This window comes from Varanus komodoensis, unplaced genomic scaffold (assembly GCF_004798865.1).
Source record: "Varanus komodoensis strain SLA01 unplaced genomic scaffold, ASM479886v1 scaffold74, whole genome shotgun sequence".
In the NCBI taxonomy this organism is placed as follows: Eukaryota; Metazoa; Chordata; class Lepidosauria; order Squamata; family Varanidae; genus Varanus; species Varanus komodoensis.
Genome location: NW_025336401.1, coordinates 2004673 through 2030898, shown reverse-complemented (window position 1 = coordinate 2030898; position 26226 = coordinate 2004673). Strand labels below are relative to the sequence as shown.

Sequence of the window (26226 nt, the reverse complement as noted above, 5' to 3'; positions counted from 1 at the left end):
AAACGGATGCTTTCCCTCAGTAGACTTCACTTCTGTCTGCTGCAGGTTTTGGGCTGCCAAAGGGACCAAGATGGTCTGTATTATCTTTTGTTCCTGGGTTTGGGACCTATTGCTTGGAGTATAAAAGTTTCCCATCCAACTATCTGTCATGAGGGGGAGCCCGGCATGTAAACATTCCACACATTCTAGAGCAATAAAACTAAAGTCCTTTAATGCTAATTGTCTACAAGGTTTACAATTCTACAGATAAGTTCCCTAAAAGCGGTCCTTGCTAAGCAGATGTCAGCCCTATAATGGCTGCTCTTCCGGAGCCCACGTGGGGTCGCTCTCCCAAGTCACGCCTTCCCTCCCTCTTGCGCAGGCTACTTTGCAGCTGTTCAAATTGGCGTAAAATGCGTCTGTTCTGGGCTCTTGAGAAATCCACGACACCTATTGTGTCTTCTGTTTCTGGCTCAGGGAGATCAGCGTCGGGGGGGGGGAAGAGGCAGTTTGCTCTGCCTCCTTCTGAGTAGGACTTGTAGCTTCCCCTTTCTCATGACTCTCTGTCTCTGATAACGGTCCAGGCGTTTGCTCAACGTGCTGGGGCTCAGGGGAAGACGCAGCAGCTGGCCCAGCCGTCCCTGCATTGGGTTGTGGGGTGACTCTTGGGCACTGGGTGCCAAGTGCAAGGTCTCCTCGTGAGTCACTGTTTCTGTCGGAGCTGCATGCACGACACTATCCCTACAGGGATTCCTACAAGGGTGCTTTTGTGCCCCGGGCAGATTTTGGTTTAGAGAGAAATCCTGCAAAAGGCAGGAAGCTGGAATTTGGGGATGTTTTAAAGTAGGCACTTGCTGAGAATATCCAAGAAGGACTCGTCAGGAGGACTACTGATGCACAAATAGCACATCAGAAAGTGGACTGGAGGGTACCCCTTAGCCCACCCTGCGGGAGGCACAAGCTTCTCTCTAAGCCTCCACGCTTGTTACGTACAGTGAGTCACTGTAGCCTTACAGGATTGTGCAAGAATTATGAGGACAATTATGTGAAATTCCTGGAACATGAAAAACCGTGTTCAGTACAGTTCTCATTTTCTCGTAAAACAAAACGAACATGCCAGAGCTGCTTTTGCGGCACCTCCAAGACCTGCAGGCATAAAACCTACCAGAAAGGCCCTGGCTTTTCTAACGAGAGCTCTGATCTGGTGCGGCTGAGCACAAGAACAGTTGTGATAGTTGTGAATACCCTTAAAAGTTTGCACACAATGCCGTCATATTAAGTCTCAAAACCCAGCAGGGAGATCCCCCCCGTGACTCGCACCAGGGACCGGCGCGGCAGCTACCTTCATAAGTTCCGGATGCATGCTTCTTTCTAGGCTCTCCAGGATGTTCTCCGACTTTCCCTGACTGCTTGATTCATCTTCTGTAAAGTCACAAAGCGCAGATGCTGCGAATGAGTGCGGAGCCGCTTGGCCTGCCTGTGGGGGTGCGTCCACTCCCGAGGGGCTTCGTCATAAACACAAGGCTGGGAAACCGGGTGGGGGTGTCTGGAAACCGGCCAGGCCTTCCAGCCCAGCAAGCGAGGTCACATTCCAGCCAATCTCTCTCTCCCTCTCTCTCTCTCACACACACCCTACGCACACAGATCTGACTCCTCCTTTGGCTGGATTCTCTGCCCAGAGAGTTGCTTTGAACCAAGGGAGAGCCACACTGTTTGTGTGAAACTTCACACCAAACAACCACAGTGGGGAGAAGGTATTTTGCACGTGAGAACGTACTTGACAGCGTCTCAACTAGGAGAGCTCGGTGAGGCGTCCTCCGTGGCAGCCCCAGCTCTTAGAGGGCGCTGCTCACCGGAGGCTGCCTGTTCTCCAAAGCCCTTGCAAAACATTTCTTTGGAGCCGGCTTTTAAGAGGTGGGGGTGAAATTAGGCACGGATGGATGATTAACTCTGTTCAGCCTGCCTTTTGTGGCTAGACAGCTGCCTTTCATTCTGTCTTCTTCTCATTGACAACACTGGGCTTTTTAAAGAGTGAAAATTTAGTTCCACACGAGCAAATGAGCACTTCTGAGAATTCTCCCCAGCGCCGCAAACGCTTTAGAATAAGCGTAGATGCTGCTGCAGAGCTGGGCGTTGGGCGTCAGAGGAGGAGGCCCCGCTTCTGACCGCAAAGAGAATTCATGCTGGGAGGCAGTGCTTTCCTTCACAGCATGCTAACCTCCCTTTTCAGGATCAAATGATGTCTTAAGGAGTAGAATAAAAGGAGGGAGGAGCCGGGAGCTAGGTGGGCCCCCAAGGAGAAACATGGGCACATCTGACCCCCCAAAAGCTGTGGTGCATCCCCCACTCCCTGCAAAAGCCCTGTGCAAGCCTCTACCGCAGACTCACCAGGCAAGGACCCCTCCTTTTTCTCGGGCACCAAGCTCTCCGTGTTGACCTGGATGATCTTCCGCAAGGTGGCCAGCCACTCCTCCATTTCCGGCTCGCTTTCAGCAGCCAGGTAGTGGCTGTATTTATCCAGCATCTTGAGCTCGAAGGCATGGCGCCGCATCTTGGGGCACTGTAGGGGAACATGCAAAAGCAGCCTTCCTTAAGCCTGGAGGAGGCCCCTTCCTTCGCGATCCTGAGATGGAATCCTCCTTTGTAGAAAAAAATCCCCTTCGTAGCACACTGAAAGCTAGCCTGTCAAGGGGAGGACTAAGGCAGCACTGCTTTCACTGAGGTGCTGCTTTTCTGGGTGCAGGATGTTTATCTTTTGTACAAAGGGTGCTGGATGGTGCAACCTCCCAGTTGCCAGCTGGAATGAAGGGGGAAGTCTGCCGGGCACTTTGCTGGAAATGGGGACTTTGATGCTGGCTATTAATTCTCCCAGGGATGGCAGAGGTTGAGGTGGCTGTGGGCTTGGGTGTATTCCGAGGGACAGTGGAGGATAGGAGAACCTGGAGGAATATTGTCCATGGGGATTGCGAAGAGTTGGGCATAACTTTGTGAATGAACAGCAACAAAATGAATTCTCTCTGAATCTGCAACACCTTGCATTAAATCTTGCATTATGGACTGAATTCAGCATTCTCCTGGCCCTCCATGTGGGCAAGTTCTAGCAAGTTTCCAGTCCTTAAGGTGGGCAATGGGTGTTGAAATCCTAGAAGCAAAAGGGGGAACTAAATGTACTTCTGGGTTGGGATTTAATCATTCTGCAAAGCTTGATGCCGAGCCAAACTAGAATGATGCTCTAAAGAACACATTTTTCACAGACATCCAAAGGAATTTCTGCTCCACTGTTTTAACTGAAGGTGGATTTACAGCCTGCTTTTCTACAAAATTTCAAGGCAGCTCACAACCAGGCACCACAAGATGCCATTCCAGGACAACCTAACACACCCCGCAGCAAACAACGGAACCTGTAAAAACAGAACGGTTTTCTGTAAACAGTTAAGCCCATGCACACAAAGGTGGCGAAGAACGTGAAAGGGAGACCAATCGCTCCAGCAAGTCTGTGAGAAATGCACGTGGCCGGGTGCTAAGAGCAGCAAGAGTGTGTCTTGAGGGAGGGGGTCCCCCATTTGAGCGCCACGGCCACTAACGCCATGCTCTTCCTCACTGCCGCTTCCGGGTCTGGGGGTGGGGGCCGCACCGGGGAAAGGCGCCGGTCCTCAGTGCCGCGGGACTCGAGCTGGGCACTTGCGGGGCTGCGATTAGCCTCCCACAAGCAGGTCCCTGAGCCTGCGGAGCACATTGTGGGCTGCTCTGGGGGCCCTGGGCAGGAACCGGCAGCACTTCCAGGCACATCAAGACACAGGACTTTGCTGCCTTTTCGCTTGATAGGGCCCTGGATCCGGGGGCGGGGGGCTTTCAAGATCAGGATCAGGCTCCTGCTACCTCCCCAGTAAAAATGAAAATAGGTCCTAGTGCAAGACTCCCACTCCAAGTGATGCCTGCTCTGGCATGCAGAATCTCCAGGCAACTCCCAAGAAGGGCAAGGAAGACCTGTTATGTCTTCTGTAAAGTGACTTAATGGAGAGGTGACGTTCATCCAACATTTGAAGATACGTGTCTACGCACAAACATACATTTGATATTTTACAGAGAAAACACTGCGTGCCTGGGAGCCTCGTAATTCGGAGCACTCCGAGGGGGAACCCAGAGGATTTCGCAGGCGTGCGCCGCCATTCCTGCGCCCTCGGGGGCATCCAATAACCCAAAAGCAGCCAGATAAACCTGAGCAAGTTCCTGGAGGGCTCTACCTGCACGATATCGATGCACGAATCCAAGAAAATGCAGCCTTTGGACTCCTTCGAAGTCTTTTCATCCTTGTAGGAGTTGAGGATGTACGAGCCATCAGGGAGCTGAGTCAGGTAGAAGTACCTTCTCTTGAACACCTGCACGCAGAAGGAGAAGTCAGTCGCTCTTGCACCTGTTCCCGCGGCCCCGGTCGCTTCACATTCGGCCGGGGGAGCGGTTGGTATTTTGCCCCTTGCTTGGAATCTTTGACTTCACGCAAAATGTTGGCTGAGGGACGAAGAAATGCACACCGGCGATTTGCGGGACCTCCTTTTCCAGAAAACTGCTTCGACCTGGGGAGGGCTTTGGAAGGGAGGGCTGGAAGGCAGGCAGGTGGGAGCAAGACTTTGCTCTGGCCACAGGGACATTCTTGGCTCGCTGTCACAAGGGATGCTCCAACCGTGTCTCCATTTCCTACAGCTTGGCACCAAGATGCGCCTTGCAAGCTTTAGCCTGTGGCATCTGCTGCACCGAAAGCAGCTGCTTGCCATGCGTGCGCCCCCAGGATCAGACCCAAAGAAAGCCACCTTGCGGTGCTGCAGCGGGGCCCGCCTGGCTGACAGTGGGGGCGGGCTGACAGCTTGCAGCCTTTCTCCGCCATGCTTCAAAGCCGGGCACGTGAATCAGCTGTGCAGCTGCAGACAGAGAAAGGGCTCTTCAGCTTCCGGCACGCTCTGGAGAGCAATGCGGGGAGCTGAGGCACTTCCTTCCATCTCGGCCCACACGGGGAGGCAAGAGTAAGGCCCGAAGGGGCATCAGGCACCTGCCATGTCGAAGCTAAGCCCTGCCCCACACCGAGGGTCACAGGTTTGGTCCTGGCAGCACCTCCAGGTTGGGCTGGAAAAGCTCCTGCCGAGAGTTCTGGGGAGCTGCTCCCACCAAGGGGTGCAACACCCCCAGAGCCAGAAAGGAGTCCCCAAGTGGCTCATTGCCCCAAGACTGGGAGCGGAGGAGGATGAAGCAGGGCGGCCGGCCCCGCGTCGTCTGGGGACGGTCATGGCTGTGTGGGGAGTTGAAGCCGCTCCTGCCCCACTCCTGCAGCACACCGGTTCTTTGTGGAGCCACGGGGACTGTGCGCCCTGGACTGTCCCAGCTCTGCAGCCTGGATGAACATTGCTGGGCCCGGACGTAAGAAGCGGGGGGGGGGGGGTCAACAGCTGCCCCACACACCCTCCCCCGAGCATCTGGGAGGAGGCCTTTTGCCGGGCAGCTCTCACCTTCATGGTCACCGTGATGGTGCTGTTGACGTTCGCCTTGTACAGCCAGCCCTGCCGGATGACGCCACCCTTCTGCGCGCACAACGAGGAAGAGTCCTGGAAAAGCGGGGCAGAGGTGCGCAGTGAAAAGCCAAGCGGGAGAGGAAGAGGCCCGGTTTTCAAGGAACGAAAACCTGGAACAAGGGCCGAGCCCGAGCCATCGCTGAACTGCCGTCGTGCGGAGCGTTGACGCGGCCGTTTCGCTACGGGTAAATCCACAGCGCCTTTTCACTCTCTATTCTGTTTAATGAAGTAGTAAAACGGGAGCACCCTGCTGCAAAAGCAACAGTAGAGGCTTTGGCCCTAGGCGGTGCTGAAAATCTACCACTACAACGCCAAACCACAGCAAGCCAGCGAAACAGGATCGAGGAAGACTAGAACAAACGACCGCGTCCTCGGGGCTTCCCGAATGCCTGCAACAACGAGGCCTGGCAGGCTCCCCACGGCAGAGGCGTGCGGCACCGAAAGACTCTCGTTCTCAGGGGTTTGACCCCCACACGGTCCTGAAGGTGGGCAGGTGAGGAAGGCTGCTGCCGATCGTAACGTGCAGGCAGGCACTCTGTGCTTCCCCGCTTCCCGCAAGGAAGAGTGTAATCTGGGCGCGTGTGACAGTGCTGCTTGTGTTTGCTCTCGCACCAACGTCCTCTACAGTCTGCGTGAGCTTGTTCTCACGTGCCCTTCAGCCATTTCCAACTTATGGTGCTGCTAAGAAGGAATGCTCTCCAGAAGGCCCTGGCCCACGCCGGCCTTGATCTGCTCGAGCTAATTTGCCACCGCGGGCTCCTTCCTGGGAGAGCACAGTGCACGCGAAGTAGTGCGAAAGCTAAAAATTCGTCTTAAAGGCACTAGGCCGCAAGCTCACACAAGCCTGGAAAGAGATGGCCCAGGTATAAAACAGACACTCCAGACCAGCTTTAGATCCGTTTACTCGGGATACTTCTCCGTAACAACAGAACAGTCCTCCTCTTGCTCTTTGATTTGGGCTCTAATGTTTAGTGCGTGAGGAGAACATGCACCCCACTGGGCTTTTGGGGTGTCTCCCCCGGTCCCCTGCCGGTCACATGGCCGTGACAGCCACAAGTGCCACTTCTTATCTAGCACATTCCAAATCTGTCCAAAGACTATTGTTCTCTGGACCCTCTCCAGCCACTTAAAGAGCTCACATTAGATTTGAAAATTCAAACAGTGAAATAGAATACAAATATTTAGAAGAAATATCTCCTCTGCGGCCCCAAACCCACTGCTGGCCAGAGAGGGGCGGTGGAGCGAAAGGGAGAGGCTGCAAGCGGGGAACGCGGCATGGCCCAGGCTGCAGCGCGAGGGACAGCTGAGCCGGACGGCGGTGCTCCGTGCAGCATGCTGGGATAGGTAGTCCCACTTATCTGGAGGCCACGAGGTTGGGGAAAGTGGAATAAGGCATTTGCTACCAGTGTCTGTTGGCATAAAATTACGTGAGCTTCGGAGCCGCACTGTTTCACAGGGAGCCAGATGAGGCTCCGGCGAAGACCAATCCCTCATGGACTGCAGGGGCCCTGACAGTTTCCCAGAGACGGGAACAATGCCCTAAATCCTTCCTGCCCAACATGTCAGGGACCTGCAGGATGGGCCTGTGGAAGCAACCCCAAATTGAGGCAGCGCCTGCGTGCCTAGGAGCACACGCAAGTGGAAGCACGGCTGTTTCCACCCTCGGGGGAGGCATCTTGCCAAAAGCTGGGCCTCCTGGGCTGAGGCGCTCCCCTTTTCTCCTTACCTCATCTTTTTCAAAGTCCTCCTCGATTTCGAACACGTGGTTTGGGATTTTTTCCGGCCGGAAGGATTTGCTGAGGAAACACAAGCGGTTTGAGGCTCCGTGCAGGAGGAGGAGCAGCCGCTGTCGTTCTGCAGGATGCGACGGGCCAACCGGCGAGCTGCTGAAGGTGCACCCAGAAGCTCCCTCTGGCCAGGGGATGCCGAGGCCCCTGAGCGGGCAGGAGGGCCGCTTCGCAAGGCCGGGACCCGGGCAGCAGGGCTTGTGCTGGGCCGCCTACGGCTCCCCGCCTGGTTCTGCCCACTCCAGGCTTGCGGGGCCCACGGAGCCTTGCCCCAGAACCCCGAGATCTGTTGGCCAGATCTTACAGCTTGCCAGTGATACAGGGCGCTTCCCTGCAGCACCTTTGCCAAATGGCTGCGATCGAGATACTCCGCACTTCAACCCCCAGGATCCCCGGCATTGGTCTTGCTGGGAAAGGCTGCGGGGAGTTCAAGTCAGAAACACCAGGAGGCAGTTTTACACCCTCAAGTCGTTAAACGGAGCTGTGCATTTTGCAAGCGTAGGAGCGGGTCCGACGGGTTACTCCCGAGGAGACGCCACCGGAACTGAGCTGCTTCGCATGCGTGGTGAGAAGTGTCCAAGTCAGCCCTGAATACTGCTAACTTTTTTCCTTCTGTCTTTGGCCTCACCCTGTGCCCGTCGGGACGAGGCCTCCGAACCCCTTCCCAAATTAGAGTTTAGCCCCAGGCCGGAACAGAGTTGGACACGCTTGCCCGGGAGGAGAGAGTGTTACCATGGCAACATCCGGAAGTCTCCAGAGTATTCCTCATATTTGTAGTTCACCACATGCCAGTCCGAACTGTAGGCTTTAATGCACTATAAGGAAAATAAGGGAGAGGTTTCTGTGCATTTAGTAAAAAACTTTTCTAAGAAGGGCAGCAAAATGAAGGATGGCATAACCCGAACAACACTGCAAGTTCACAGTTTTGAGGAACTGCAAATTTAGATACAGGAAAAGCATGTGAGCATGAGAGTGCCTTTTGCATTCCCATTGCTTAACCCCCCACCCCAATCTCCACCAGAAGTCCAGCAGAAATTTTGCATTCAGAACGCTCCAGGTTCATCCCCTGGCTTCAATTCCTAGGACTGGAAACTCGTCTGAAACCCCTGGCGAGCAGGTGTCTGACCTGGTACAAGCTGGCTCACAGTGATTTTTTAAAAATCACATCTCTATGCAGAATCATGAGGACTAGACGCCTTATTTTTAATCTTTATATCCTAATGTTGATGGGAAATGCCATAACTCCATGGGAGAGTACTTATGCTTTCATAAAAGGGGAGGCAAACCACACATTTAATGATTTTGTAAAAATCCCCCATTTGCTTATTGCTGTGCTCCAAATATTTTATTTTATTTATTTATTTAGAACATTTTTATGCCACCCCCATTGCAACAAAGCCTCGGGGTGGCTCACAACAGGAACAAAATTATGCAATAAAAATATTAAAACCTGGTGCATCTCAACATAAAAAAATTAAAATCCTACAAACAACCAATAAATTAACACTTAAAATAAGTTTTAAATAAAAAGGTCTTAGCCTGGCGCTGAAAAACAAATAATGACGGCGCCAGGCGGACCTCTCTGGGGAGTGCATTCCATAGGCGGGGCGCCACCGCAGAGAAGGCCCTCCTCCGGGTACTCACCCTCCTAATTTCATTCACAGAGGGTTCCCAGAGAAGGGCATCTGTTGCTGATCTCAAGGGGCGGGAGGGCATATATGGGCATATATAAACCATGCATCATCATATGTTAGGATGTGCTTTGGATAACCAGTACTCCAGGTACATTATCTTGCTAGAGCACAGTCCATTTCTTACTGGGATTACCGGTGTGCTGGATTTGTATCTCAACCTGACGTTCATGACCAGGAGGTCATACAAAGCATCTATTATTTATTTAAGAACAGGCATGCACAACTGCAGGTAATTTACATCAGAATGTAGTAAAACCCTAAACGAAGGAAACATGACAAAATTCTAAAACTTTGCTACAAAGCAACAGAGATGTGGCAACTCAGGAGTAAATATTCAAGACATCCGCCCTCCCGCCTCAAATCAGGCCCCAGAGGCCACGTCTGCCTCGCAGCCCTCGTGGCAGAATTTGGAGGGCTCACCTTGTGAAGTCATTTCAAAACATCACTCCTCCACCTCACAAGACTCCAGCAATTTCCCAGTGTGTTAATAGGATTCTCCTAACAAGACTACAACATCCAGCCTTCTAGGGGGAACGGGGTGAGTATCAAGCTGGTTTTAATCCATAGTGCAGCTGCTTATTTATAGACATTCTTCCATCCTATGTTATCAAAAGCCTTTTCCAATTGAAATCAAATCATACAACAAGAGCACAAAGCAAGGTGAAATTTAATGCAATAACAAAAAAGAGCAACAGGCAAAATCAAAAACTGGGCATCTCTTTAGTTCGGATCAGACTATTTGACCATTTTGGTGCCTCAGAGCTGCATCTATCCAGAGGCTCCAGGGAGGAGCAGGCTGTCAGAGAAATCCGCAACGAGCTCTACGAGCCTTGTGCGAATCTTACATATGGATTCTCTAGTGTATTGCCTTTTTTTCAGAATCATGCAAATTCTGCAGATTTGTGAACTTCTCATAATGGGAGAAGGCTCTACGCTAATTTGCATGAACCAATGCACATTAGCAACTTAGAATAAGCACCAATATGCATTTGCACTAATGAGCATGAATGCACAGTTGTGCTGATGCGCATCAACTAATGAAGCATTAGCACTAATGCACACTTGTGTTCAAGCAAGTTAGTTGCAGAAGACCAAATTTCTGGTTAAAAACCCAAACTCTGGATTCCATCAGTGAGCAGACAAATGGATCTGTGAAATTCCGACAGGATGGATTTAACAAAACCTACGGCCCCCTAGAAAGCGGTTCCCCCTCCCACCTGCTCCCTGGCTCTTTTCCAGCTGGAGATGGTACTTAGGGGGTCGGACCTGGGATGTTTTATAGGCAAGGCTGTGCTCACTGAGCCACGATGCCTCCCCATCAAAGCCAAAAAGGAATGACTGGCGGCACCTCTCCATATCTGCCGCCTTACAAGGCAGGAGGGGGCGAGAGTTTCCACACAAGAACTAATCCTGTGCCCCGCGTTTCTTCACATTCCCACGGGGAATCCTCAAGCACACCTGCAGCAGGTACAGTGCGGTTGCCACCCCGGAAAAGGTTCTTTTCTTGGATCTGGAAAGAGAAGCAAGACTTCTCTTTTCCCTGGCAGCAGCTGTTACCTCTTGGACGAAGAGGCTCTGGGCCTTTCCAAGAGCATCTTCTGGCACCGTGGACTGCACTGTCCTCCTTTGTCGGCTGATGGCAGAGACCTTGAAGGGACAAAGGACAGTTGGAGATTACAGGACCTGGAGCCAGGGAGACACTGTGGCTCCGGGAACGGGAAACACGAAGCGCACAATGGGGAGCCTCCTGCGACCGCCTGGGACAATGCCGAGCAAGGCTGAAGCCACGGGGTAGAGCAGCATGAAGGACCTTTTGGCTAACCTTCGGGGGAGATGCCCCTTTGACAGCAGGACAGGCTGGCCTGGGAGTGGGCGGAGGCACGAGGGCCCCTGGCCAGGGGGTTCCAATTGCAGAACTCCTGCACGGAGCGGACGGCTAGGGACGCCTCCAGCCCTGTGGCTCTGCATGTTGCAGGAGGAGCTGCAATGATTTTAAAAGGTTCCGAAGGTGCCAATATGTTGCAGTTCTGCTCTTGCAATTCTCGTGAGAATTCTTGCAATGCTTCTGGGATGGGGTGGCTACCATTTGATTTTTTTGTACTCTCCCGGTAAGTATGCCCAGCCGGGATGACGCCTAACTTGGTCTTCATGCCAAGCAGGTGGCAACTCTGCATCTGTCTGAACACCAACACACGCACACACACTCAAATGAGCAACGCACTGCTGCTTTCTTGGGAGGCCGTGGCAACAAGTCTCCTGAACTGAACCGCAGCGGCACGGAAAGGCAGAATGGCAAGGCATCCTGCAGGACTTTCCAGGGGCCACAGCAGCTTCTCCCAACCTGGTGATGTGCTGGAGATGCTGCCTGGGGATGATGGGAGTGGCAGCCCAGCTTGGGAAGAGGAGGTTTGAACCATATCCTCTGAGGCAAGTGTTCTCTTCCATACGAAGGCATCCATGCTCACAACACTGCAGGGGGACAGGGGGACACGGAGGGGTCAGCTAGCCACCAAATGCCAGAGGGACAGACTGCAGCGCCTGCATACGGAGGTCTCCGGGATGCAGTGGGGGTCCTCGTGAGAACACCTGGGAATCTGACAGCTCCCAAAGTGCCCAGCCAGCGAGTCACTGGCATCCACCTGAGGGTTCTGGGCTGCAGCTTATGCAGCGAAGCCCGTCGTTTCACGTCTGCCGCACATCCTGTGGTCCGTGTAACACGGCCGGCTGCTCTCCTCAGGGACGAGGCTATTCTAGAGAACATTCTGGATCAGTCCCTGATTCAGCCGCTGCTTTAAATTTTTACCTGCCCCTTGGCAACGGAAAAATGGTCAGTGTGAATGGATGCTCCTTTTGACAGCTAAAATAGTGATGTTACAGCACTGGAAGAACAAATATTCGATTCCGTCTGTGACCGCAATTCTTCTTCATCTGCAAGCTGTTCTGAGCACTCACTGGCACAGAGGAACTGGCAATGTCAAATAATGCCAATCAGGGGAACAAGCATCCTAAAAGTGGCCGGCTGGGGTCACGGCTGAGCCCCGCAAACCCGAAAAGCAACTCACAGATGCATCTTCCATGGGGAACATGAGCAGGTCCCGGAGCGGGTCGCTGTAGATCTGTGCTTTCCTTTGGGCAATGACATTCTCGTAATCTAAGGGCTCAATCACCTTCGTTTTTTCCTGGTGGGACACAAGACAGAAAAATGCCGCTCAAGACTGCTTCCCTCCCACAGTCTGCAACCCAGCAGGTTTCTGGTCCCGGCTGCATGACTGGTACTGATCCCGCACCACCGACCGTTTCTGGAGACAAAGGGCAGCTTCTTGCCCGTCGGGAAAATGGATTCAGCACTGACTAACGTTACTGTGGGAAAGACTGCAAGATGGTGATCGCATGGTAATTGCAAGAGGGCCAAGCTCTCTCAGAAGCACGGCAAGCTTTGGTTTGCTTGTTTGCTGGATGGTTTTATTCCATGCCCCTTCCTTGCAAAGAGCTCAGGGTGGCTAACAGCCCACGGAGAAAAAAGGACACCCCACCCACAGTATTAAAATGATGACTCCAAAATGACAATTATGCACCAGACCTGTCAGCACACCCAATCAGAAATTAGACAGAGCACCTGCTTGCCACACCAGCGCCTGCACAGCCATGTGGAGGCAGCCAAACCTCTCCGGGAAGCGAGCCTTGCAGCTGCGGTACTGCCCTGCCGTAAGCACTGGCCCTGAGCTGCTGCTCCTCCGGGGGCACCGCAAGCAAAACCTCTGCGTTCGCTGCTCTGCTTCATTGCACCTTCTTTCAGGAAAAAACCCCCAGCTCTTGTGGTGGACTGCAATGGACTTTACGTAGGACCACCGCCATGAGGGTCCGCAAGCCGCAACAGACGTGTAGGTTGCAGATGCATGGCCTTGTGGATCCAGTGCGTGTGAGAGACACACACACATTGAAGTTTTGGTAAGGTCCACATTTTGCACAGGGGTGTGGGTGTATCGTAGAATCAAAAGGGCAAATGCTATTTTGGGATGCATTAACAGAAGTATTACTTCCAAATTACAAGTAGTTGCAGTTCCCCTTTACTCCTCACTAGGCAGACCCCACCTGGAATACCGTGTCCAGTTCTGGGCATCGAGATGGAAGAAAGATGCAGGTAAATTAGAAAGGGTCCAGTGGAGGGCGACAGAAATGACCCAGGGTTTGGAAACTCTGCCCTGTGAGGACAGACTGGGAGACCCGGGCATGTTCAGCCTGGAGAAGGGAAGACTGAGGGGGGACATGAAATCCCTCCTTAAGTCCCTCAAAGGCTGTCACGAAGAGGAAGGTCTCTCATCTCTTCTTGCTGGTGCCAGAGTGCAGGACACGGAATAATCAAGTCAAGCTGTGACAACCCAGGTTCAGGCTAGATATGAGGAAAAGCTTCCTCACGGTCGGAGCAATGCAACAGTGGAACCAGCCGCCTGGAGAGGTGGGGGGCTCTCCCACACTGGAGGCATTCAAAAAGAAACTGGGCGGCCATCTGAGTGGGAGGGTGTGACTAGGTGTCCTACAACAGCAGGGGGTTGGACTTGATGACCTTCAAGGCCCCTTCCAACTCTACTCTTCTATGATTCTACGATCCTTTTTACATGGCCATCTTCTAGCACCCCATCCCCCAAAAAGGAATCCCTACTATTGGACTGAAAAGGACCCCCATAAATAAAGGCAAAAGGTGAGTTTGCATAACAACCCCCCCACCCCGGCCCATCCACAGCAACAGCAAATCTCCTTTGCTGCTCCAGGGCATGTGATGAGGCAGACGCCATCTGCAACCCGGGAAGTGGCCAACTCTGCTTGCGGCTGGGAAGCATCCAGCTGGTTCTGCAGAGAGGATGTTTGTGAGCAGCCTGATAAGAGAATTATGGGGAGGCTGGAAGTTCAGCCAGAAGGCTGGGCCATGTGAGCTGCGTTCCAGGGTCAGCCCTTGCTTGAGACTGGCGAGAGCCCAGTTACGCATGACCGTGCAAGCCAAAACGCCCGCCAGAAAACAAGCCCAGGGAGCTCTCAGTGATTCCGTCCTCCCGCGTTCGCCCTCTGGGTGTTGACCAACACCTTTTCCAGTTTCACAACAGCTAAGTACATGTCACTAAACAAAGGCATCACTTATTCCTGTTTACTCCTGTACTTCATTTTCCTCTGTGTCATCTTGGACCTCTGACTGTAAGCCCCTCAGGGCAGGGGCCTGTCCTCCTGTCCTTTGATGGGGCCTCCTAAACAGCAGGGCCAAGCGGTATTTCCTGCTAAAATCGGTGCAACGCCCTCTGTTCCTGCGGCTGGATCCTCTCCATGACGTGCAGTTAGGAGACGGATTTAAAATCATGCCCCGGCCGAGTCTGACTGGCGCACTGACACAGGGCTGTCTTAACAGCATGATGGGCCCCGGGCAAAGCAGTGTCCTGGGGCCCCTATGACAACTGGCACTACTGCTGATCTGGGAAGTTTTCCAATTTTCCAAGGGTTAACACACACAGATTAGTACGGGGCGCACAGGCAAGTGCCCACCAGGCCCATGCGCTAAGACGGCCCTGCACTGATATCCCGGAGGAGCGGTGAACGCGAGAGCGCGGCACAGGGCGACAGAGAGGCACTTTAGACCCGGCTGGCCATTTTCTTCGGGCAAATGCACATTCTTCGAATTCTTGGAGGTGATCACTTTGCCGGGGAATGGATTTACCAGTCAGCTAAGAGCTGAGCCGTTCCTCCCGAGCCAGCACCTTCCTGGGCACTCGCAAATGCCTCTGAGCCGAATTCCGGGTGACTTTCCCAAGGAGGGGCGGACGCCTGGCGGCTGCAAGCGCTCGCCTGGACTCCCGGCTCCCTGTTCGCCAGGCGCGTTCATGCTCGGATCCGCAGCGGCTGCAGAAAAGCACAGCGAACCGGGCGAGAGATGTCAGGAACTGGTCAGGCGGCGTGGCGTGGCCAGAGGCGCCAGGAAGCCGCACGCGCGTGGGGTGGGCTTCAGTTCTTCCTTAGAGCTGCCACTTTGGGCTCCTCCCTCCCGGAATCGCCTCTGCGCAGCGATCCCGCCTGGCCACACACCTTCTCCCAACCTAATACCTTCCAGACGCGTTGGACTACAAATCCCATCAGCAGGGCCAACGAGGAGGGGAGCTGCAGCCAGTGGAGGACACCAGGATGGGGACGGATCGGTGGCAAGCCTGGATAGTCGGGGTGGGGGCCCGGGGGGTCTTCTCCTTACAGCCAAAGATGGAGCCGGGGTCTCCAGGGGACAGGAACATCTGCCCGGCCACGGGGAGTCCAACCTTGTTGCTTTGTGCCATCAAGGCCACGCTCCCTCTGACCTGCGGCCAGCCTGCGAACGGAGGCTCCCACGGCAGCCCTGCTCAGCTGGCGCGCACTCCTGGCCGTGGCTCCCGATGGAGCCCTTCCGTCTCCGACGTGGCCCCCCTGTCCTTCCGCCTTCGGTTTCGGAGCCATTCAAACATGCAGGCATTAAGATGCCCCCTCCCTGCGGAAGCAGCGGCTCAAAGACCTCGAAGGCCACATTCGGAACAGCTGCTCTGGGGTGGCTGCGCCCAAGCCTGCCGGGGGTGGTGCACGGGGGAGGGGGGCTGCTGCAGCCCCAAATCTCAAGCATGCCCCCTGCCCGCCGTCCACAGGAGCCGGCCGAAACAGGAGCATCAAGGGCCAGGGGAGTTGCTTCTTTGCCCACAGGGGCTTCCCCTCTGGCTGCTCTCCCCCCCCCCGCCCCACAGACTTTCTCCCTGGGGGGTTCTTTCTCCTGAAATCCATTGCCCGCCTCTCCCCTCTCCCAATGTCTCTCCTTGCACAACTGTCCTGAGGAGGTGGAGCCTTCAAGGGCACACGCACGCCCAGCAGCAGGGGCGTCCGGCATTGGAAGAAGAACTGCTTGGGCCACGCATTAAATGCACAAACACTAATGGAAACTGGCGAGCAAAGAAAAGGTCTGTGCATAGTATGTGTCATAACTGGCACCACTGATAAGCAAAAAAGTCCTCACATAATAATCCTAATTATTTAAATCCTAATTTAAAATCATCAAGCAGGTCCCACATTTGCAAACCCTAATCCAGAAAATGAACATATCGAAGTAATAAAACTTCATTGATATTTTTGCTAATGTATTATAAAAGTAAAAGAAAAGAGGGCAACATAAAACTAGTGGGATATTTGAGAAACGAAGGCATCAGGAGTTGGTTTGATGGAAATAGTTGCAATTCTCAGGGAGTTCTCAAGGTGCTCATCAGATATTTTGGTTCTAGTTTTACTCTTAGCTTGTTTCATTCCTGAAAAGAGCTGCTCACAAATGGAGGCCTCACACCGCCGTGAAACAGAAGCCACACATGCGCACAGATAGTGAGAGCATACGCACATTTATTTTATGTGACATTGTGACATGACGTTGTCGTCTACACAGTTCATGCTCGAGAACCATGCAACCGGGTTGCAAAACACATCTCAAAAAAATCTCATGATGTTTTAAGTAAGTTTATGATTTTGAGTTGGGCTTCATTCATAGCCATCCTGGGCCACATACGGCCCGCGGGCTGCAGGTTGGACACCCCTGCTTTGCAGCATCTACAAACTAACACAGGTGCTGGTGCCGAGTCCTGGATTTTTTCACGATCTAGCACCCCCCATGACCACCTCTCCCTCCTGGCAGCCCCAAGTTAGAAAACTGGGGGTCTCCAGGGGAGAATGCTCAGCACATCGTGCGATTGCCAGGAGCATGTGGCCTGACGGTCCTCCGAGAGGAATAGGAAGCTCTGTTTGTGCAAAATGTGGCCAGTTGTGCAAGGGCAAAAACGGCTTTTCCTGCCCAGCGTAGCTGCAGCTGCCCCTGCAAAGCCATCAGAACACCCCCGGCAGCCTCTGGCCCACTGTCATCCAGGCAGAGCTCTTCATGTTTACTCTGCAGGAATAGAAAATCGTTCCAAGGAGATAACAGAAAGACAGAGACCATATGGCGGAAGCCTAAGCCCAGCCTCCACAGTCACACAGCAGAGAGGAAGTGCTTAATGCCAACTTGTTCTGGAGGCTTTTCTGCACAGCTTTCAAAAACAGCAGCCCGCATTCCTCAGTGAAAGCCAAGCCACCTGAAGCCATCGCTGAGCGCGTCCCTCTGAACGCAGCCCTCCAGCCTGAGCCACCAGAACGCTTTGTGCTTTCAGCTTCAAACAAAAGCCTCCAGCAAATCATATCCCTCTTATTGGGAGGCTAATACTGGGTCAAATGTGGGGCTCCAAAGACACGGCAGCTTTTGCACAAGCCACAGACGCATTTCCTCAACGAAGAACACCAGGGCACGTGAATGAGTTTTCCTTTCCTTGCCATCCCCACACCCCACTCTAATCCACAAAGGCAATTTCATCTTGGTTACTGGGAGGCTTGTGGGTGGTCTGCAGCCGTCATTAAGGTGAAACGCAATCTCTTTAATTAGCTTTTGCACTGTTAAGGTGATGAGGCAAAAAAGGAAAGCCAAGCCATTAAACACGGTCACCCATCCCAGATTTTAAGTGGGGCTTAAGATATACCATAAAAAGCTTTGCTGTGGACAGGCAGCTCTCCAACAGGTTCTGCAGAGATGCACCTGATTGCCGCGCAGCTGTTCCAGCCGTGGAGCCGCCCAGGGGATGGAGGGGACGTCCGGGACCACGAGTCCCCGTTCTAGCAGCCCATCTTTCTCCAGGGAAAGGGGGCCTTCTGATCCCCAGCAGAGCAGCCCACTCAGTCAAGCGGCCTGAGCTGCAGACGGGAATGCCATCGACTCCTGGCCCTCTCTGCCCCTAAAGCTGTTTTACCCTGCTCAGATCTCCTGAAAATGGCTGCAGCGGAGTAGCTGAGGCGCATCTCTCTGGACGACACATTACACAAAGAGTGCCCAAGTGCGTCCACTCAGATGCATCCGCCGCTGGCCCAAAACCCCGAGCGGAGCCCGGCCTGAAGGAACGTCGAAACCTGCGGTATCAAAACCGGAGGGAAGTTGCGGGGAGCGGGTGGGGCTTGCGCAGGGAACCAGGGCAGTCCGCAGATCAGGGGCGCGGCCCTGGCTTGGGGGTCCCCCCCTCACTCCAGACGCAGCACTAGGCTCAGCAAAGGGCGGGCAGCACCTGCCCCTCACTCAGACCCCCAGCCTGCCCTGCCTCCTCCGATCCCACTGGCCGAACAGCTGTGGTGTCATCGCGGGCCTACGAGGAGGGCCCCTGGGCTTGCCACTGGCTTGGCTGCCCAGAGGATGGAACAGGCGGTTGTGCTGGACTACACGTCCCTGCATGCCTCAGCTTGCCATGCCAGGGCATGCTGGGAGTTTTGGCTTGGTCCCTCTGAAGGCGGCCAGGTAGCAAAAAGGCGCATGGTACCCTTAAGGTGGAGCTAAAGCGCACGCGCTGCCAGCTCGCAGGGTGGTTCCGTGCATGTTCCAGCTTTCTATCAGGAAAACAGCGAGGAGGGGGAATTCATTTGCTTCTCTCCCCCATGCATGCGTGGGGCTCCCCATCCCTTAGCTTAAGGAGCCTGCAACCGGAGAATCAGCCATCAGAGGCTGAAAGGGAGACACTCTGCGCATGCTCTGAGGTGCCCATTTAGTGCAGTGATTCAAATGAAGCCCCCACTCCCAAAGGCTGCCATACTTCTCTCCCCGCAATCACTCACGCCAGACAAAGAAAGGGCAGGATTATCTGCTTGGGGCTGAAAAGCAGCCCCTGGGGCCGGAGTCAGGAAGGGGGCCAGACCCTGCCCCTTTGTGCCTTGTTTAAATGCCCCCTGGCTCCTGCCAGAGCCTTCAGACAGCCCGATCCACCCAGCCGAGCCCACGCCGGAGAGCCCCCAGACGCCCGCGGAGGACGAGCCGCGCTTCTGGGGGCCGCTTTCCCCGCCCCAAGGCCAGCTCAATGGCCCCAAGCGTCACCGAGCGGGATCTCTGCCCAGGGCCTCCCGCTCGGGGTCCGTCGCGCCTTCCTGCAAAATTCCTCATGGGATTTTGCTCTGGACGGAGGTTGGCTGGGCACCGAGCCCCTCCTGATGCCGGCCTTGGCACAAGCTTGGAGCACGGCTGCTCCCTTGGCACCAGGCGCCCTGCACTGGGCTGCGCCGAGCCGAGCATCCCAGAGGCCTCCGGTGCTTCCCCAGAGAGCGCCCAGCTGCCCCCCGGCCGAGGCAGCCCCGCTGCAAGGGCTTCCCCCGTGCACAGTGATGCAACACAACACGGTGCTCCCGGGGCCTTGCCTGCGCCCGCACATTAAAAGGGCCAGAAACTGACACAGCTGGTCCTCCCAAACCCTGCAGCCCCCAGGGCAGGAGATGCTGAGCGGCCCCACAGCAGGCTTTCGCTGGCAAGGCCCCCATTCCAGCGGCTGCGCAGGGCTGGCTCTGGGGCCATGACGGCCCTCGGGCAAGGCAGCCTCCGGGCCCCCCCACGGAGTCCCCCACTGCCTCCGTGGCGCTGTCTTCATGCCCATCGGGACACCGCTTGCCTGCCAGACGTCTCCTCGCCTCACCCTGCACCACCGTCGCCCAGGCCAGAGGGAGCCGCAGTAGCCAAGCCAAACGGCTGCCGTGGCAGCGGCAAGCTGGGGGATCCGTGGGCCCCTGGCTAGGGCCTGCCCAGCCAACTCTGCTCGTCAGAGGAAGGGCCACCCCATCAAAGCGCCGGCATTCCCAAGGCCGACCCTGCTGCAGACTGACAGGTGCCTCCAAGTGGGAAAGGAAACAGAAAGCTGCCGGGCAGGAATTCGGAAACCGGCGCCAGCTGATGGCCAAAGGATGAAGGTCCTTTCCAGGGCTCCTTGCCCACTGGGCTCCACTGGGAAGGAAGGGAGTTCCCCAGGATATCACAAAGCATTCCCTGAGAAGCTCTGGGAGCTTAGGAAATGGAACCTGCGTTCCCAGAAGCTGCAGAGCAGCCGCAGCAGCCGCAGGCCCAAGCAGCGCCCCCTCCCTGCCACGCTGGCCGCTCCACACCCGAGCACCAAACCCAGAAGGACCCGAGATTAAAAACCCGGAACGAGATTCCGCAGCCTTAATGTCTCTTGCTGGGCAAAGGGCACGTCCGTCCCGACCCGTCAATGCTCTTAATTCTCCACAGCCTCTATTTCTGATGCCACCTGGCCAGATGGCAGCCGGAGCCCTAACCGAAAGTGGTGAAAGGGTTAAACTAAAGCAATTAAGCTATTACGAGGCAATGGATTTCTCTCAAGATGTTGTGCAGGAAGGGGAGGCGGGGGGGGGGGGTCATTCAAGCCCTCCACCAACAGCAACTGGATATGGGGAAAGGCAAGACAGTACCAGTGTGGTGTAGTGGTTAAGAGTGCGGGGCTGGGACTCAGGTGATCCGGGTTCTGGTCCCCACTTGGCCATGGAACCGACTGGGTGGCTTTGAGCCAGTTGCAGACCCTCAGCCTGACCTATTTTTTTATTTTTTCCCGATTTATATCCTGCCTTTTTCCTACAAAGGGCTCAAGGCAGCTTACATCATTCTCCTCCTCCATCTTATCCCCACAACAACAACCCTGTGAGGTAGGTTGGGCTGAGAGTCTGTGACTGGCCCAAAGTCACCCAGTTGGCTCCATGGCTGAGTGGGGACTCGAACCCAGATCGCTGGAGTCCCAGTCCCATGCTCTTAACCACTACGCCACACTGGCACCCTACCTCACAGGGTTGTTGTTGTGGGGATAAGATTGAGAACAGGAGAATAGTACAAACCATCTTGAGACCCTTAAAAAAAGTGGGATATAAATATGATAATAAATAAATCATATATCAGCGAAATAAATAATGTATGACATTAAGATAAGAATGGATTATTACCATTACACGAACGCCTCAGTTCATGACCAAATCTGGCCACGAACAGAAAGTTCTGAAAAATTTTGCCTCAGGTTGTGAACTCTGCATTGGGTGACGATCACGATTGCGCCCGTCTCCCCCGCAAGCGTGCCCGGGGGCGCCCGCCTACGGCCGCGGTTGCGTTCATGCAGGGATGACGGGCGCAATTGCGGTCGTGCTGGGCGGTGTGGGGGAGATGGCCACAATCTTTGTTGTTGTCACTTTGCTTCACATTTTTCTGATTAAAAAAATAGTTACAGAACAGATTAACCTTCTTTACATTGAACCTTATGGGGGAATTTGACTTGGCTCACGACCAATTTGGGCCACGACCAGAGTCCTGGAACGGATTAAGTCCGTGAGCAGAGGCACCACTGTATTATTATCAGGGCCCAGGACAGAGCTCAGGGCCATACAGAAAGGAGCTACCCCACGTTATCCCCACATCAACCCTACGAGTGGGACAGGCCGGGGAGTGTCTGGGCCACCGAGCCCGGCCCATGGCCAGGTGGAGACTTGCACGCAGCTCAGATCTGGTGCTGCAGCCCCCAGTTGGGTCACATTCGGGTTCCCAAGGCACTGCCCACGTGCTGCAAGCTTATTTTCCATCCCGTGAAAGGCGCTTTCCACCAGCTTTATCGTGCGGGCCATTGGTGTGCTTGCCTGCTTCCTGAGAGGCTTTCTGTGCGGAGTTTCCATTCCAAAAGCTGCCACAAAACCAGAGATCTTAAAGTGAAATGCATTTTCCCGGGACAATAAAATCCTAAGCAAAACTGAAGGGGCCTGTTATTTGCATTATCAAGGCGCCCCCTCCAAGGTTACACCACCCTCATTCTTTCCACTTTGTTCTGTGCGTTTTTGCATGGCTGGAATCTACCCACTGCAAAGCACAAGTGCCCTCCAGTAAAAGTCAGGTAGCTCTTCAGCAGAACAAGCCGCTAATCTAAACAAAACATATCCCAAGTCCTACCCCACAGAAAGGCTTTCCAGGAGGTAATTAATTCTGTTCTCCGTTTGATTTAAATTAGTGAGCTAGAGCCCTTGGGAGCCAGGAACCTGTTTGCATCAGCTACCCAAAGCGTCACGGCAGGGGCATCAACCCTCCGCACAGATCAAGAGCGGCTTCCGCAGCAATTTGCATTGCCTCCTCCAAAGGGCCGAACCCAGTCAAAACGTCTGTTTTGCCACCAGGACTAGCCTGCCCCTCCATCGCCTGTGCAGCAACCCGCACGATCCTGCATCTGCCTGCCCGCCATCTTGGAAACTGGGGGCTGCAGGATGGACGCCACAGAGCGAGCGGGGTCAGCCAAGTCAGCTTCGCAACCACAGCCGTGGGCCTCGGATTTCGCAGCGCCACTAGCTAGCTGCGTCCTCCTCCGCAGGGAGGCTCTGCTGCGGATCCAGCACTAACTTCCTCTCCGTTTGCGCTGGACTGGGGAATGATGGGCTACAGCCAAGGCATGACGGATCACGAGAGGCTCCATGGAGTCTGTTTACGGAAAACAGTGCCAGGGCTCGCTGGAGCTGCGCTTTGTCAGTCGCGGAAAGGGGCGTGTGAGCCAGTTCCCAAAAGGAGGACAACCACCGAGGCTCCCTCCTCAGCCTGAAGCGCTGCAAGCCCGGGGCCCCCTGCCTTCCAGGGTTCCCTTCTGGCAGCCCCTGATTCCAAGGATGTCCCCCCGTCACGCACCTCAGGTGCTTCCAGCCCAGCTGAGGAAAGGACGCGGGATCCTTCTGTCCCCAGCAGCGTGCACGGCCACGGTGCTCTTTCCTTAGAAGGAGCACACACTTCTGCCCCGCTCGCCTGAGCCTGGAGCTGCCCACGCAGGTTAGCGGTGGGGACGCCTCACAGGGAGCGGGGAGGCTGCGCCTGGGAAGCAGTCCTTTGCTCTCTCTGCTCAGCAGGCGAGCTTGCAGGCCTTTGCCAGCCTGCGCAGCCTGTGGCCTTCCAGGCGACTGGTCCGACAGGTCCCAGCACTCCTAGCCAGCATGGCCAGTGGGGGGGGGGGATGATGGGAGCTGCAGGCCAAACCAAGCCGCCCACTCTCGCTCCGGCCTTATTTCCAACTCGAAACGTGGCTCTAGCACCGGAGCTGCCAGGAGCAGGGAGGCAGCGGGGAGGACGTGCAAGCCGCAGTCGGGCAGGAAAGCAGCGGCCCCAAAGCCGGAGGCTGAAGCGCCCGGCAGGGCACCCGCCCTCCAGCTGCTTGCCACTCCTCTGGAGTGCTAACGCTTCTGACCACAAGAGCTGCAGAAGCGCTCTTCCCGAGGCCTGCTGGTGCTGGCGCTCCCTCCCTGGCTGTTTCTGGGCTGGAGAGGAAGCCACACTGAGCTGCGGGTGCTGCCGTGGGCAAACAGCACATCTTCAGGGCACCGGCTGCTGCGAGGCCAGCTCCAGGCTCCCCGGGCGCAGACAGTGCCGGCTCCGGGCTGCTGAGCTCTCGGGCAAGGCCCCTCGGTGGCCTGAGCATCTCTGCACCACCACGGCCGTGGCCGCTCTTCCTCTTCAGCCCATTTCTCCCCCTCGCACCCATGAGCGTTCTGGATGGCCAGAGAGCACAGGGCACATCAACCCAGGTGGCTCCCCACCACCAAGGTCAGGGCCGGAGTGGGAGGCCGGTGAGCACACCTCCACAGGTGCCACCCACCTTGGAGGCTGGCTCTGCCACAGCAGCTCCCCTGCCTTTCTGGACAAGGTGCTGCAGCAGCAGGTGTGGGATGGGATCTCATTGCTAAATGCTCTCAGATGTAAACATAAAACTCCCTGCATGTAGGAAACACGCACATGGGAAGATTTCCTCGTATCTGCTAGCTGACCACAAGCAGGGAGGGATGTTTAGTTGAGTGCGTCCCACCCCTGTACACACTCTCCTGCAGCGGAGAGTGGCATAAATAGCCACACAAAGAGCCGCTCTGGACTCTTCTTCCTTTGCTGGTTTCTGGTTTGCGCACAAACCCATCACCAAGCCAATTCACCTTGCCCTTTGCTGATTAGAGGTCATTTCCTCAGAAAACTGATGGCCTTGTTTACAGATAACAAGCAGAACGACTCTAAGGAACACCAAGCAGCGACTCAAGCCAAACAGCATAAGATCATAAACAACCGACTCCTTCTGAAATCCAGCCCAAAGGCCGTCTTTTCCCACGGCTACCGTATGCGAAGCACCCCTGCTGTAGAGTTCATAGCAGTATGTGGTGTGCTCTGCAGCCAAGGTATGAGTGAATGCCTTCCAGCAATCCCTGCAACAATCAAGCCGATTATTCACACTGGCAGCTTCCAGGATAGATTACTGCAATGGTCTTGATGTGGGGCAGCCCTTGAAGACGGTCCAGACTACAGCTGTGGAGTTCTAAGAGATGCTGCTCATTCAGGCCACATAAGACTCATTTACCTTCAGCTTCACCAGCAATCGGTTTGCTCCTGAGCTGAGTGCAGAACGCTGGCACCGTGCCCACGGCTAACCTGTCTCTTGACCCGTGCCAAAGCCCCTCCTTTGGGACGTGCCTTCAGAAATACTGGTTGCAGTACCTGCTGCTCAGAACAGCTGCCCGGGAGAGGGGCTCCCCTGGGCGGTTCTTGGGCAGAAGACCATTTCAGTTAGGTGAGTGTTTTCAGGGGGCTGATTCACTGTGGAAATGCTACGCTTCCTGTTGCTGGTTCGGCGTCTGCTTCAGCACTTGGCATTGTTCTGATTTTGTGGGTGCAGCCAGTGCACAGATGTTAAAGGGCAGGCTAGAAGGACTGTAGGGTCCTGGTCTTCCTGTGAGCAATGTGAGTTGATTGCTTGAGTGCAGTGGCTTTTAGTTTAGTTTACGGGTGGTTCTTAAAGCAGGCTGGGTCTCTCGAGTGGGTCCAAGGTTGTAATTCCAAAAATGCTCCAGCAAGAGCTTTGGAAAAGTGCTCCAAATGATCTCTCCAGTGCAGGAGCCATGCGCTTTGCCTGCAAGGTGCTTTGCACGTGCATCCAACCAACCACCCTGCAAGGCAAGGCCATCACCACCCTCATTCCATCTGTGATGGTGGGAAGGCAACTGACGAAGGATAGACCCAACGGCCAGCGGTGCCACTGCTGGCAAAGTCGAGTTTGTTTCGGGGATGCTGAACCCCCAGACTTCTAAACAGAGGACCCCCTCTCGATGGGAAGGAGGGCGACCTTCTCAATAAATAACCTCTGACAGTCACATACTGGGATTCCGGCCAGCCTCATCAAGCTGCAGGAATTTTATGGCCTGCCTATCTCTGCTCTTCACCGTTTCCTCTGAGCAGATGGGGGGGGGGCACTTTTTAATTATTAAAGGGACAATCCTATGTAGAGCCAGACCAAAAAGAAAGGGTCTATAACTCTGAACACGCCACCCGGGACTTGCTGGGAATTGTGGGCTTTTTCCCAGCCTGAACATGCACACGATCGCACCCTGACTGTATTTTTATCTCACTTTGCAGGTAATTATTGGCTCTCAAGGCGGATCGAGTGGGCAAGAGAGAGACAGGCGGGCCCCTGAGAGTCTGTCGGATTCACAGACTAAAAGGACAGGCAGGGCTTCCCTTGCTGGGTTTCCTGCTTGAGAAGCAAACTGGCAACTTCCGTCTCTTTGGCTGACAGATGAGGCCAGATGAGCAAGCACAAAACATCCTGGCACACACTCAGGCCAGGTCGCACTGGCGACCCTGGAAGTGGGCCGTGCGAGTCCGTGGTGCTGTGCCCTTCTTGTCTTCCTCCATTTACTATAAATAGCCCCAAGGAAGCATTTGGGGCTCCCTAGACATGACGCGGGCGCTGCAAATCTCCAACTGCACCACACCCTGCCTTTTGGCATCTGCCAGGAAATCATCTTCCGCCTTCCGCTCCCCTCATTTCTGCTTCTCTGGCCTAATGCTTCCCGCAGAGCACAAGTCCAAACCGCCAAAGAAGGGCACAGTGTTTTAAAAAACCTGCACAACTTTGCAGGCAGGCACTTGAGCGAAAGGCCTCGCAAGTTCAGCTCCACCAGAGATGCACAAACTGCTCTGAGCTACATTTAAAAACATTTCGTTTCCGCTGGCAGAATGAAACTCCTCCGCGGCACAGAAAGGAAGGCATTTCTGCTTTCACAAAGGCAGAACGCAACCGGCGGCGCTGGGCAGGAAATTTAAGGTTAACGAGATCTCGCTGCTCTGTCGGCACTGCTCCGAAGGCCCATCAGGGCGCACGGCGCGGTGCTGTTTTTCGCTCCCGGTTTGTTTTTTTTAAGGGAAAGTCATCTGGCTGAAGCACGAGGCTGTAATTTACGAGGCGCAGATGCTTTTCTGGCGGAACAGACCTGGCCAGAAGCAGCGGGAGCGCGCAAGTGACGCGGGCAGGGAGGGGCGCGGCCAAAAGGGCCGGGCCCGCT

General features: G+C 54.8%; 1 protein-coding gene and 1 long non-coding RNA gene across 3 annotated transcripts in view; one reads left to right on the top strand and one right to left on the bottom strand.

Moving 5' to 3' along the window:
• The window catches only part of DOCK11 (dedicator of cytokinesis 11), a 71703-nt gene extending 59481 nt beyond the window's left edge, over positions 1 to 12222 (bottom strand). For both annotated transcript variants that reach the window (XM_044452651.1, XM_044452652.1), the window contains exons 1-8: positions 12084 to 12222; positions 10579 to 10668; positions 8060 to 8142; positions 7267 to 7336; positions 5478 to 5573; positions 4224 to 4358; positions 2368 to 2539; positions 1322 to 1401 (exon numbers count right to left, since the gene is read on the bottom strand). In XM_044452651.1, coding sequence (XP_044308586.1) covers positions 1322 to 1401; positions 2368 to 2539; positions 4224 to 4358; positions 5478 to 5573; positions 7267 to 7336; positions 8060 to 8142; positions 10579 to 10668; positions 12084 to 12107 — 750 coding nt within the window. In that variant the 5' untranslated portion in view covers positions 12108 to 12222. The remainder of the gene's footprint in view (positions 1 to 1321; positions 1402 to 2367; positions 2540 to 4223; positions 4359 to 5477; positions 5574 to 7266; positions 7337 to 8059; positions 8143 to 10578; positions 10669 to 12083) is intronic.
• Positions 12223 to 22134: 9912 nt separating this feature from the next.
• Positions 22135 to 25952, top strand: LOC123034918. Its single transcript, XR_006416863.1, has 3 exons — positions 22135 to 22681; positions 23887 to 24455; positions 25298 to 25952. It is a non-coding gene; the product is annotated as an uncharacterized LOC123034918 (long non-coding RNA).
• The last annotated feature ends 274 nt before the right edge of the window (positions 25953 to 26226 follow it).